This window comes from Denticeps clupeoides, chromosome 2, assembly GCF_900700375.1.
Source record: "Denticeps clupeoides chromosome 2, fDenClu1.1, whole genome shotgun sequence".
Lineage (NCBI taxonomy): Eukaryota > Metazoa > Chordata > Actinopteri > Clupeiformes > Denticipitidae > Denticeps > Denticeps clupeoides.
In genome coordinates this window covers 24,120,793-24,133,090 of record NC_041708.1, presented here as the reverse complement: position 1 = coordinate 24,133,090, position 12,298 = coordinate 24,120,793, and the positions used below count along the sequence as shown (strand labels likewise).

The 12,298-nt window shown below is 44.2% G+C and overlaps 1 protein-coding gene across 1 annotated transcript in view; it reads right to left on the bottom strand.

The window, feature by feature from the left end:
• The window catches only part of odad2 (outer dynein arm docking complex subunit 2), a 50,158-nt gene extending 41,491 nt beyond the window's left edge, over positions 1-8,667 (bottom strand). The window contains exons 1-9 of the mRNA XM_028969292.1: positions 8,601-8,667; positions 7,706-7,920; positions 7,309-7,466; positions 7,082-7,223; positions 6,380-6,480; positions 5,490-5,626; positions 4,776-4,895; positions 535-755; positions 40-144 (exon numbers count right to left, since the gene is read on the bottom strand). Of these exons, the coding sequence (XP_028825125.1) occupies positions 40-144; positions 535-755; positions 4,776-4,895; positions 5,490-5,626; positions 6,380-6,480; positions 7,082-7,223; positions 7,309-7,466; positions 7,706-7,917 (1,196 nt within the window). The 5' untranslated portion in view covers positions 7,918-7,920; positions 8,601-8,667. The remainder of the gene's footprint in view (positions 1-39; positions 145-534; positions 756-4,775; positions 4,896-5,489; positions 5,627-6,379; positions 6,481-7,081; positions 7,224-7,308; positions 7,467-7,705; positions 7,921-8,600) is intronic.
• Between the last annotated feature and the right edge of the window lie 3,631 nt (positions 8,668-12,298).

Here is a 12,298-nt window from a genome sequence, read left to right as displayed (position 1 = left end):
CTTAAAATATTGATGATGACCACTGTGTCAGGTACCTACATCCTCTGAGTTGACTGCCCATGAAGAGAGGATCCAGAAAAGTTTGTCTTCCTCCTGACATCTGGCTGTGGAGTTTTTCTCATCTTCTTTTTCTTTTCTGCCTCCCTTTATAATAAAGAAATGCATTTATTTATTTATTTAAAATCAAAATTAAGGATGTTAAGAAGTTTTTTTTAATCACAAGCCAGGTTCCCTTCAAGCTGTAAGCACTTATCACGGAGTGCAGCTGTCAGGACTGAAGCCTCTGCTAAACCTATTGATCAATCGGAGGAACACATGCAGTATATCACAGGCTGCATTAATCTGCCAACCTGTCACATGGCCGAGACTCTGCCAAGCCAGGGTCTGGTGCACGTATAAAGCCCCTACTTTATAAAGTGTGATGGCTGGCATGCGTATGGAGGACATGGATGCCGTCTGACCCAGCGATTGGACGACGGCCAGACAGGAGGCTGTTTTACTCGACGCGCTGAGGAGTTCAGAGCTGTCACGTACCACTTGGGGGAAGAGAGGCCGAGCTTGCTCCACTTCGAAGATGGTTCCAATTTCTTTGTGCAGCCTGGCTTGTTCGGCCCAAGCCATTGTCTCGCCTTCTCATGCACATTCTTCTCCCGGTGCTCGTCCGGCCGCTGGGCCTGGCCGCAATTCCCCGTATCAACTGATTCCACATGTGGGTTGTTTTGTGTTGATGAAGAGTCTTCTAGAACGGTGAAGTCCTGCAGAAGGAGAAAATAATTATTAAATATAAAAGTCAGGAATAAAACTTTTTTCAATTTGCACCAAAATGTCAGCAGTAAGACAATAGATTCTGGCTGTAAAATGATATGGACTTTGGTTGTAAGAACAGTTCTTTCTCTCAATGATTGTTCCTCTATCAAAGTATTGATGCTTTGGTGACCGTCCCGAGTTCTGCAAAAGACTTTTCATCCATACATTCCCCTTTAACTTGCCTATTAGACACGCCACTCTTTGTCAAGTAGTGCATCTGCCTTATGAGGAGTATTAAAATACTTCAGGATTGTATCACTCTTCTACGAGAAAATCCCTTACACAATAGAGCCCCCCCTTACTCATCTGAAATGCTTTTTGAAACGTTTATAGTTTCTGTAATTTCCTTTGGGCTAAAAACCTTGAAATAACTTGCTGAAATAAGCAATCTTGCAAATTTTATGGATGCAGATGAAGGCACTTTTAAGGAGGATATACTGTACAAAGCTCTTCGGTGAGAAGGTAAAGCCTTCCACCACCATCCACAAATACATTCTGGTATTATGAAGGAACATTTTCATTCTCAGATACCTCATCTGCTTTCTACCTAGAGAGTTTAGGGTAGTAAGTGTCTTTTCTGTTCATTGTAAAGAATAGTGCAGGAATCTAATAACGACATTCGACATTAAAGAGGAAGAGCGGGTCCGTTAGTACATACTGAGGCGTTAAAAAAGCTAATGCTGTATTTACATCAAGCTGGAAATAATTGGAAAGAGGACATGGAGCACTGAACCAACACACAGATGTTGAAGTGATGCAAGAGACGCCTGCTGACATAGGAAGGGATACTGGAGGTGACAGTATAGTTGTTTTTTGTGGCCTGTCTAAATTTTGGTTTAAGTCTACTCTTTGCTTCAAGCTGTCATTTTAGTCTTTATCACATCCAGACTCAGTTAGTCTAGTCAAGCTTTATTCGACTATGAGTATTCTAGTCATATTTTAGTCAGAGAAATATATCACTATTTTAGTCTAGTTTTAGTCAATGGTGACAAACGGATGCATTTTTAGTAATGCACCTGTATTTAACCCAGTCAATGTAGTACATGTACCTAGTTGAACAGACAAAAACAACATATGTCGACCTTATAGACTCAAGAATACTCTACATCCATTCCAGAAACAGAAAACGTTCTGATTTGTTCCTTGTTTTTTGACCACACTTTTTGTTTTCTTTTCCACTTTAAAATCGTCACATGACCAGCATTTACATTGCATATTGTCTCGTTTTTGAAACGTGAAATGATGGTGAATGATTTCTTGCCTGCACATTTTCATGTGCGACAGAAAAGAAGAGATGGTATGGTATTGAACAATTAAACTGTGATCGCATGAGCTTAAGAGAAAGCGCACTCAGCGAGGAGAGCAGAGGAGAAGCTTCATCAGAGTGCTGTTCTGGCCTCAGCGCTTTTGATTGAGAGCGTCTGCCCTAATAAACCTGTGTAGGCTGAACCTTCCACGGCGCTGGGAGAATCAGATTATGTTGAGGGATCCACGTGTGTGTTGTCGTTGGCCTACGCTCTGGGGCCTGTGCAGGAGCCCAGTAACGGTGTTCTCCCCACTGGCTGCAATCAGAGACCCCACAGGAGCCAAGACCTTTCACCGCAGGGGGGACGCGCCCCTGTATTCACCCTGGGGTCCAGGGAACGGTGTGTGCTTCATGGATAATAAGATTACTTCTACATTTTTGTAAAACACATTCACTGGCGGTACCATGGAATGTTCCTGTAACACATCGATTCTGACATCAACACCCAGAGCTGTCAGCAAGCGACGCCCTTTATTAAAGTAATGCAATTTTGACAAGCCTCGATATGCCAGGGTAGATTAAACAAGCAGAACATGACCAATAATGCAAATAAGATACAGTACAAATGTTGGCCATTAAGCATAATCTTACTTACTATAAATAACTGGACTGTGTTTGAGAGAAAGTCGAGGAGAAAGAAATGTAAAAAAAAAAATATCAAATGTATGTAACTGGTTCTATATATATGTTTTGAAATGACCATTTGACCCAATTGGGCAACAAACTGAGAACCCCGTGTACCATTCTTACTACCAGCAGTGATATTTTACTGGCCAACCAAGTCATTAAATCCTCAGAAGCTGCACCCTGTTCCTTATTCCATTTTTTATTTATTGGCAACATCCGCATTCTCCATTCTCAAATCAGCCTACCTGAGGCTGAGCAGACGGCATAAATATGCTGAGATGACGGCATAAAAGTCTCAGGCGAATCTAACACAGAAAATCTGAAATATAACAATTTCTAGTAAAATGTCGGAAACTGTGGCTGAGGTCTGGCAGAAAGTCCCCTAATGCGACTCTGAACTCTCATTTTTTAACAGACAGTACCAACCAAAGTCATGACAAAACAAGGTCCCATTACTGGAAGAAAGCTCAGCCTTTCAGAACACTGATGTCCCTCCAACAACTATGGAAAAACAGCGCAAGACTTTCTGTCCCCTCGTAGATTTTAAGCACTTCTATAATCACCACAGTGGCATTTTTGAAGTGATACGCATGTCCACTGTCCCCTTTACATCTGCTAACCATATCAGCGTGAGATAACCTCGCAAACCTTCACAAAGAACATAAAGGGAAATCAAGCTTCGTAATCGAATTTCCGTTGTCCTCACTCAAGGACAGAATTATGTAGGCAGTAAAAGTGCCTAAGCAGACAACATAAACCATCCGCATTGATCTTCAGACCCATTAAAAGCGATGAGAAATCCATACTGGAAGGCTGCTTAGGCATTGTTTGCATCAACAAAAAAAGATTTCACCCGCCGCCACTGAGAACCTGGTCCCAATCAGTGCAGACAAGGTGTTTTCGATTACGTCCTTCAGCCATTTTCACGTCATTTTTTAATATGAAATCTCACGTACAGAGGGTCTTTGTAAATATCTGGCTCGGTGATGTAAATGTCGATGCTGCCAGTCTCTAACGTAAAAAAAAACAAGTCATAATGCATTGTTGAGTCACTACTGGTGAAAAAGTAGAATAAGTTTTCTCTGGTTTTAATGATAAACACATTTTGCCCCACAGCTTGAAGTCATCATCGGGACGGATTTGTTAATTTATCAGCTCACTTAAAGCGGGGAAACAGCACTACCGTATGAATCACTTGACATTTCAAACGCACTCTTGACTTGAGTTGTGTGTGAGGGGCTGGACCGGCCGCCGCATTCCTGCCGAAACGTTGTGATTCGAAAAGCAGGGGCAGCGGAGGGGAGAACAAGCGAATGTTTTTCCCCATGACAAGCAGACGCTAGCTCAACAGTGAGACAGCGTGATGAGCTCCCCTCAATGCGTAATGTCTCGCCCTGAAACCAGTTTTCACACACGCTACGGCAAATATAGCATATAAACACAATATCAAAGAATTAAAAGGATGTCACTAACACTCGTGTTACGGTTACGCTGCGTATAGAGCATTTAAAGGAAAGCGCATCACTGTCAATTCTGTAGTGTACATTTACATTTAGAGCATTTATCAGACAGGGACAGTGCCCCTGGAGACACTCGGGGTTAAGTGTCTTGCTCAGGGGCACAATGGTAGTAAGTGGGGTTTGAACCTGGGTCTTCTGGTTCATGGGCGAGTGTGTGTTACTAGGATACTACCCGTTCGTTTTTCCAGGTCATCAGGTAATTCTTTGTAATTAGCAGTTTCCATGTGAAATTGATGTGTCAGTTCATGTGTATGGGATTTGCATGGGAATCGTTTGAGTATGTGTGTGTGTGTGTGTGTGTGTGTCAGGCCCCCAGAAGCTCTTGCTGCGAAACACTCCAGCTCCCTCCAGCAGATGATTTAGGTCAGCGCTGCATTCCACGGCTTTTGTCGTATCACAAACAACATAACAAGCTGCCAGGAGCAGCTCTCGTCCCCGTTGGCCCGACAGGAAATGATGCTTCGTGATCGGTTTTCTAATGAGTCACATGATGCCTGGGCCCGAGACAAGCTCACCTGTCTGCTGACGTTCTTGGCGAAGTGAGGAGACGTCGCCGCGAGCAGCGAGACCAGGCCTTCGTACAGGTCGCCCCTCCTGTCATACATGCTCTCCTCCGCTCCCTCCTGCGTAACTCCCTGCGAAATGAAAGCAACGTGGAAGAAAGTAATAAAACCCAGAAACTGGCTACGCGTCAGAACCGGAGCCGCTATCCCCATACGCGTATCCTGGCCTCACTGGCTACCTGCACTGGCACCTACACGGACTTCCAGTCCAGCCAGCAGCAGAGGGACTGCCGAGTAGCCCCTGACGTACATCTGTCTTATGTCTCCATCAATACGTCCATCCAGAAGTTCACCGAACCATATAAAAGTGTGTGTGTGTGTGTGTGTGTGTGTGTGTGTTTAAGAGAGCAGCTTTTTCCTTGGGTTGCACAAACAAGCAGACACACTATAAACGCCAGACATGATTAGAGGGGGTGACTGTGATGAACATGTCCGGCTGACGCTTACCTCACACCCTGGAAGCCGTGTAAGCACACCGTTTCACGCTAAAGCAGCCGTGTCCAAACATTCACTTTCTTGACAAGCTGCCACATGTGACACCCCTGCCCCGGAACCCAAGCTCATAAATATCTCTCGACCAAAACTCTTTCTCAATGACAGAGAGGGAGTTAAAAAAAAATAAAAATACCCCCAGCATGAGCTGACCGGTGCTTGTAGAGCGCTCACCATGTTGAGAAAGACTCCGCTGATGCTGCACGTGATGTGGAGGACCTCTATGTCGTATGGCTGCACCAGGAGGTGGCAGATGTCACCGTGTACCTGCCTCCAGGGTGGTGAGCGGCAGCCGTTGGGGAACACATAATCTGCGTGGCATGATCACAAATGCTTACTCTCCCACCTCCTTATTCAACGCTCAACACATTTTGTTCCAGGTTAGGCATGAACTGATGGCTGAACGTGACCATACATGAACATCTAGGAGCTTCAGACCTCTGACATAGGCACCATACACACAGAGAAATGGAAGTACCACTGTGAAGCTATATGGGTACAAATGCTTGTGGCTGGGGCAGTACCCATCTGAAGAACAATAATGTACTTATCCTTTTTTGTCGGTACGTTGGGTTAAATGGGATCATTTCCATGTGGTGCAGGTTCATGGGTACAACTATGTACTTTCCCAAATCATGTACCTTTAAAAGTACAACATGGTATCATAAAGGACCTGTCCTGTACCTTTTGAGGTAAACAGAAAGGAACAGTTTTATGCCTGGAGGTTTAATATTGTACCCTGTGTGTACCTTTATTTCTCTGTGTGTAGACCAAAAGACAGGTTACACAATAAGCTGCATTAACGGATAGCAAAGGGTTAAACATTGTGACACTGCTCAGAAAACTGGTGGGTTTCTCAAGAAAAAGTCCAGTCTGGTGTGTGTAATCACTTCCATGCCGCAGAGGGGCTGTAAAATGTTTTATATTTTTGGGGAGAACCAGAGCTAACAGGCTGAGAGAAGGAGGGGGCACGGCTGCTAACAGGTTGTAGAAGAGACAGGGAAGGAAACCGTAGGGAAACAGACAAAAAACAAAATGCATCAGTGCGAAGAGATAGATCACACCTGATGTGTATTTAACAGACTTCAGCAGGTTCTCGTCTCCGCAGAACGTCCAGAGAAGCTCCACCTCGCTCTTTAATGCTTCTGAACTCTTCTTCGCATTGCTACACACCCACACACATACAGAGGATTATATATCAACGTTAATAAACATAAACTTTCTATTGAATTTATTACATTCTGTAATAACATTTAGCAGAAACCCTTATTAATAGTGCACTGTAAAAAATGTAAGGCAACCTTTAAAGTTCCCTCAACTTCACGCTCATGTAGGCATGAAGTTTAGAGAACTTAAAAATGCCTTGCAGCCTGTTGCCATAAATTTCTCCCAACTTTATTATATTTTTTTACAGTAGTTACAGGGACAGTCCCCCTGGGGACACTCGAGGAGACATAATTTAAATAAGTGGGGTTTGAACCTGGGACTTTGTGGTCCTCTGGTTCATAGTAGGCTACCACCCTTTTCTTCTTATCTTCTTTAGTACAGAAAACTGAGAAAAGGTGAATAGTGGCTAAATTAGTGGCTACAGGTCTTTTGGTCTTATCCCGATCAACCATGCAATACAGATTATTGCAATAATACAAACCATGTTTTTTAGATTATGTATTCTCAAGTTGCAATAAATTACCGTATCTCATTTCTGAGAGGCGGCACTGTACACACATGCAAACAGTAAAAGGGAGAAGCAATAAGATGGAACCCACGGGCTGACATGTTCGATGGAGAGGCGTAGAAGGTCAGAGTCCAGCTGCTGCAGCAGTGCCAGGAGTCTGGACTTCAGCTCAGACGGCATGTCCTTCTGCTCAATTTCTGGCCCCAGGATCTGCACCAGGGGATCCCTGTTGGCTACAAAAAAAAAAAAAAGCACACACACGTCACCTCATAATTTTATTTGTTCTTCTTCATAAGCGCTTGGCATTCCCTGCGTTACCTTCTAGGCAGGCGCGCACCTCCTCCAGCTTCTTGTTCTCAGCCACCTGCAGCAGTTCGGACAACTGGCTGAAGGTTAATACCGAGACATCTGGAGGGGAGAGGTGCAGCAGTGGGCGCCCGGCTTCATCTCTCTCCCGGGACTGCACTGTAGGGCCACTAAAGGGAGGGACATTACCCAGACAGCGTAAGAGAGACCCCATCTTTACTCCCACGAGTGTACATAGAGACTGTGGGGGCAAGAGGAACGCAATTCTTTTTCTGTGGTGTGTTTTGTGTCTCGCTGTAGTCGAGTTGCAGAACAAATTCATTTCAGGGCCTTAATACCAGGAGCGGGGCGGCACGACATCCCGCCGTAACCCTATCCGCCTCCCGAACGGGGCCTGGATCCTAATTACCTGATGTCATACTCTGTTTGGAAATCAGAAGCCCCTAAAGCCGTCCTCCACCGCAGCGGCTCCTGAAACACACACTCGGCCTCCCGAGGGTGCCTGGAGCCGAGCTGCTCCACGAATGCAGCCACGGCGCGGACCAGGGCCTCGTTGGCCGGCGTGTCCTTCAGCCTGGCCGGCCCGGTCCACTGGGCCGCTCGGGTCAGCGCCACGCCCATGGTCTGCCAATGTCAAAAATGCACTTATTTAAGTTCACTCATCTTCAGTCACACGTGATGCAGCTGTGTGGACAAAGTGGGGGAAAATTATGCACAACTGCCATGCGCTTTTTGAATGATATTATTTTTATTATTTTTTTTTGTATTTGGCATGCACAGAAAGGCACCCTCTTATATCAACACGCCCTCTCAGATCTGCAAAGGAAATGAGAGTAAAAATTCCCTCTTCACGGGGTCTCCGATCCCATTCGACTCTATTCTCCTTTGTTGTCCCTGGCTGGTGGAACAACTTGCCCTGCTCCATTCGGCTAGCCGACTACCACCACCATTAAGAAACATCTGAAAACCAACTTGTTTAAAAAGTATTTCAAAGGAGTCTAACACTAACACACGCACACACACCCCCAAAAGAGAAAAAAAATATTAAGTCTAGCACTTAACAATTCCATAGCAGGGCTCTTAGTTTTGTAACTTAAAATCTATGGAAACTGAATGAGAATTGCTGATGTCTTCCTCTTTGTAAGTCGCTTTGGATAAAAGCGCCTGGCAAGTACAGTTAAGTAAAGTAAAGTAAATGTACAGTAATAGACTACAGACAACGTTTGGCATGTGTGTGGAAGTAGACGTTTTTAGACACAACTGTAAATACAAAACAATCATTTATTTTTCCTGTGCTTACTTACAAGAAACGGCGCTTAATGGGGTAGTTTCAAAACTCTCGCAACACTTGGCGGTGCGTCTCCCTGCTCCCGTTGCCGTGGAGACAGATCCCACGCGACTCGGTCACCGGGACAACGGCCTAACATGGCGGCCGGAGGCGGACAAACAGGACGCAAAGAAAAACGCGCTGAAGGGGGCAAGCCGAAGCTGGAAATGAACGTTCGATTTGCTCACTGTAAATAACAATAAATCTTATAGCACTCTTATATCGCAGCAAGAAAAAAAAATGAAGATTTATGTTGTTTAATTCTTCATAATGCAAATAGCAATGTGTAGTTCTTACTAAATTGCGTTAACCTTTTTGAATTTATATTTAAAAAATAAAAATGTTCAAATGGAAATAATACATAATTCGCTTATTATATATATATATATGTGTGTGTGTGTGTGTGTGTATATATATATATTTTTATATTTATACGTATGTATGTATGTATAAAATTCAAATGTCATTCCAAAATGTAATATACACCATATTCATTTCCTCAGTTAAACTATTAGTTTAAGGTATAGTTTACGTTGACACTTACATCTCTGGCATTTACCAGACGGCCTTATCCAGAGCGCCTTACAATCAAGTAGTGACAGGGAGAGTCCCCCTGGAGACACTTGGGGTTAAGCGTCTTGCTCAGGGACACAATGGTAGTAAGTGGGACTAACCCACTAGGCTACTACCAAAAGTCAGGGTTATATCCCCCAGGCTTAAAAACAATACAAAAAAAAACATCACAAAATGTACAAAAAGTTTTTTTTTAATTACATATGGGTTCATAATGAAATCAGAAGCCAGAAGCAGTTTTAGGCATAAAAGCAGCGTGTGGGTGTAAATAAAGTTTTCTACGTTAAGCTAAATATATGTTTTCACCCGCTGAGGATGTGTGTCCAGCGAACCACACATTTGAGAGGCTCTTTCTAAACTTCCTCTGGCCATGCTGTAGGGTTTGGCAGGACGTCACGGACAAACAGGCAGTGGACAGAAGCGACTCTATAACTGCAGATCCTGCCGATTTCTTTGGCCAGAATAAATGAGTGCATTCATTTCAGCATTATTCACGCTGTGCTCCTGATTGCTCTTACAAACATCACATTTAGAAGGGAAGGAACAGGGGGGTTCGTATTCTCTCGTCCGGCGTGAAGACAGTCGAATCATACACAACGTTCCTCAACAGGTTTTGGCCTGGAGCCCCAGGGTTCACCTTAGACAAGAAAAAGGAAATTGTCTTTCATCTAAAACCACCTCAGAAGACGTCACAGTACAAAAGAAACGTAAGAATTACCCCCCCATTGAGCATCCCAGACAGAGCATCTTTGCGGGTTAGTGTTAGCAGAGGGCTTGACGAATTACAAATTCTTAAAAAAAAATGTAATTACTTTCATTAACCATAAAAAAAGAAACTTTTCAATAGTGCCAAGGTGATGATAAAACTCAAATAAAGAGAGACGTTTGTCGATTTCGAACCCATGACCAAGGTTTAGCTTGATTTCTACCAGGTAAACCTCACGCTTGCGTGTGCGGAGGCTGCAGGCCTGGGGTTCGGGGTCTGAATCACAGCTTCCATGACACCCTACTCCCCCCTCGGCCGAGGTGAGTTCATTTGCACTAATGACCACACGAGCCCAGCCACGATTTACAAAGTTAATGATGCAGCTTATTTCAGAAAGAGAAATGTGGAAGTTTAGTGCCCATGTAATCAAGCCCTTCCATGCAGATGAAATATAGGTATTCCCATCCTTCCAAACGCGTCACAGGTAAACAAAAGCGGAGCCCTTTATAATCAGGCCGCGCCGCACTGCGTATTTTTCTTGTTCAGATAGACGCTAAAAGAAAATAACCAGGCCATCCAGGCCACCTTTGATTTGCAGCCTGGAACCGAATCCCCTCTGGCATCCTGCTGCGCTGCCTCCTCCCTGCCGCGAAGCCACATCGCCGGGCGAACAGGCGCACGGCACTAATGATGCAAGGCCTCGCTTCCACGCCGCGCCGCTTCCTGCACGCGCACACGCGCCCATGAGCGTCTGGCCTGGTGATTTATAGGCACAGACCAGACATGTTTTCATTCGATTTGAATAAATCCGCTCGGTTTCATCTTGGCTGAATTTGGCGGGGATGGGGAGGGAGAAGCGCAAATCATTGCTGCCGATCGCATTGTGTGGCAGGTGCCTGGCACGCGGCGGAGGCTCGTCGGCCGACAAGACCCGATGCCAGTAGCCGATCTCTCAGAATCACAGTTGGTGGAGGGCTGCTTCTGATTCGGCCCAAAAGGTCAAATGAACCCGCTGTCAGTTTTAAAAGGTGGATCATCCCAGAGAGAAGAAAATATATGAATGGAGAGGAGAAAAATAAAGCAAGCCAGAACTTTAACATTTATTTGAAAGTTATTTCAGTTTCCAAAAAAAAAGATTTTGTGTTTGCATGAGGGATTTCATTTCATTCCATTTATTTTAATTTTGGTTTTACCTCTAAAGAAACATGATGTGATATATCTGGACAGAGGACTCATTAGCTGCATTTAAATTAAAGAGCTATAATTTGCACAGTGAATGCATTTGCAAGTTTTTGGACATCTATACTTTACATGTAATTTACAACTTTTTGCTTTTACTGCTTTAAACTCCCTTTACTTTTGACTTTTTACTCTGTTTTCAGATAAATATAATGATGTCATCTGGTGTTTATCCAATTTTTTTTAGGGTGCTATGCATCCTTGCTAACATAATCAGATAGAAAACCCTAATGACACATGACACTGACAGACATAAAATGTGAGGAAGAAGGCAACGGCTTTAATGTACTGTTGGAAGCGTCCCAGTGTATAATGGTGGAAATGACAAACAGAGCTCATTTTATTCATCAACACCACGGCCATCAAATTCATGTCACATCCAACCAGCAAGCAATTTTAGGAAATATAACAATTTAATTTGAGTAGCATTGTATTATAAGTACGTATAAGTACAATTATATGTATTGCATTGGACCTCCTGTTCTGGATCTGCATCTGTATGCAGTTTGTAGCTCTTGAGAAAGCTGAGCGTAGTTCATGGGCCTGAACCCACCTGCAAAATCTGTCACAAGCTGTTAAGAAGAAAAAAAAAAATCTTTTTCCAAAACAGGACCGAGTGTAAAACCAGCACTAACAAGAGGAGAACATTACCACAGTGTAGATTTTAAAACCATGCAGGCCCTATATAACTTGCTGCATGCTTGTTTTTTCTTCTTTCCAAGCACCGCGGTCTGACTGTAGACGGAGGGATGCCATCAGACTAACAGCGAACAGGAGACTGAGCGAGCCGCAGTTTTTCCTGGGGAGCCGACTTGCTGATAGGCTTCACCACACATCACACGGCAACCGGCTTATCTGATTTCCGTACATACGGCGGCCTTCATTTCGCTCAAACTCCCACCAGCTCGGTGTGCGATTTTGGCATTCGGAGTGAACTTGAATCGGGGCCCGCAGACGGAGCGTTCACAAGCGTGAGAGGCCGAGGACGAGGGGGGAGCCAAGGAAAATGACACTTCATAAACTCGAAAAGAGGCTGAAGAGCGTCTCCTGGTTTATGGGCCGCGTTGAGATGGGATTCGCGTCTGGGTCTTCCCTTATTAACGCAAATCGGATTTTTCCTTCCTCTACAAATAGACCTACTGTGGATATAAAAAGTT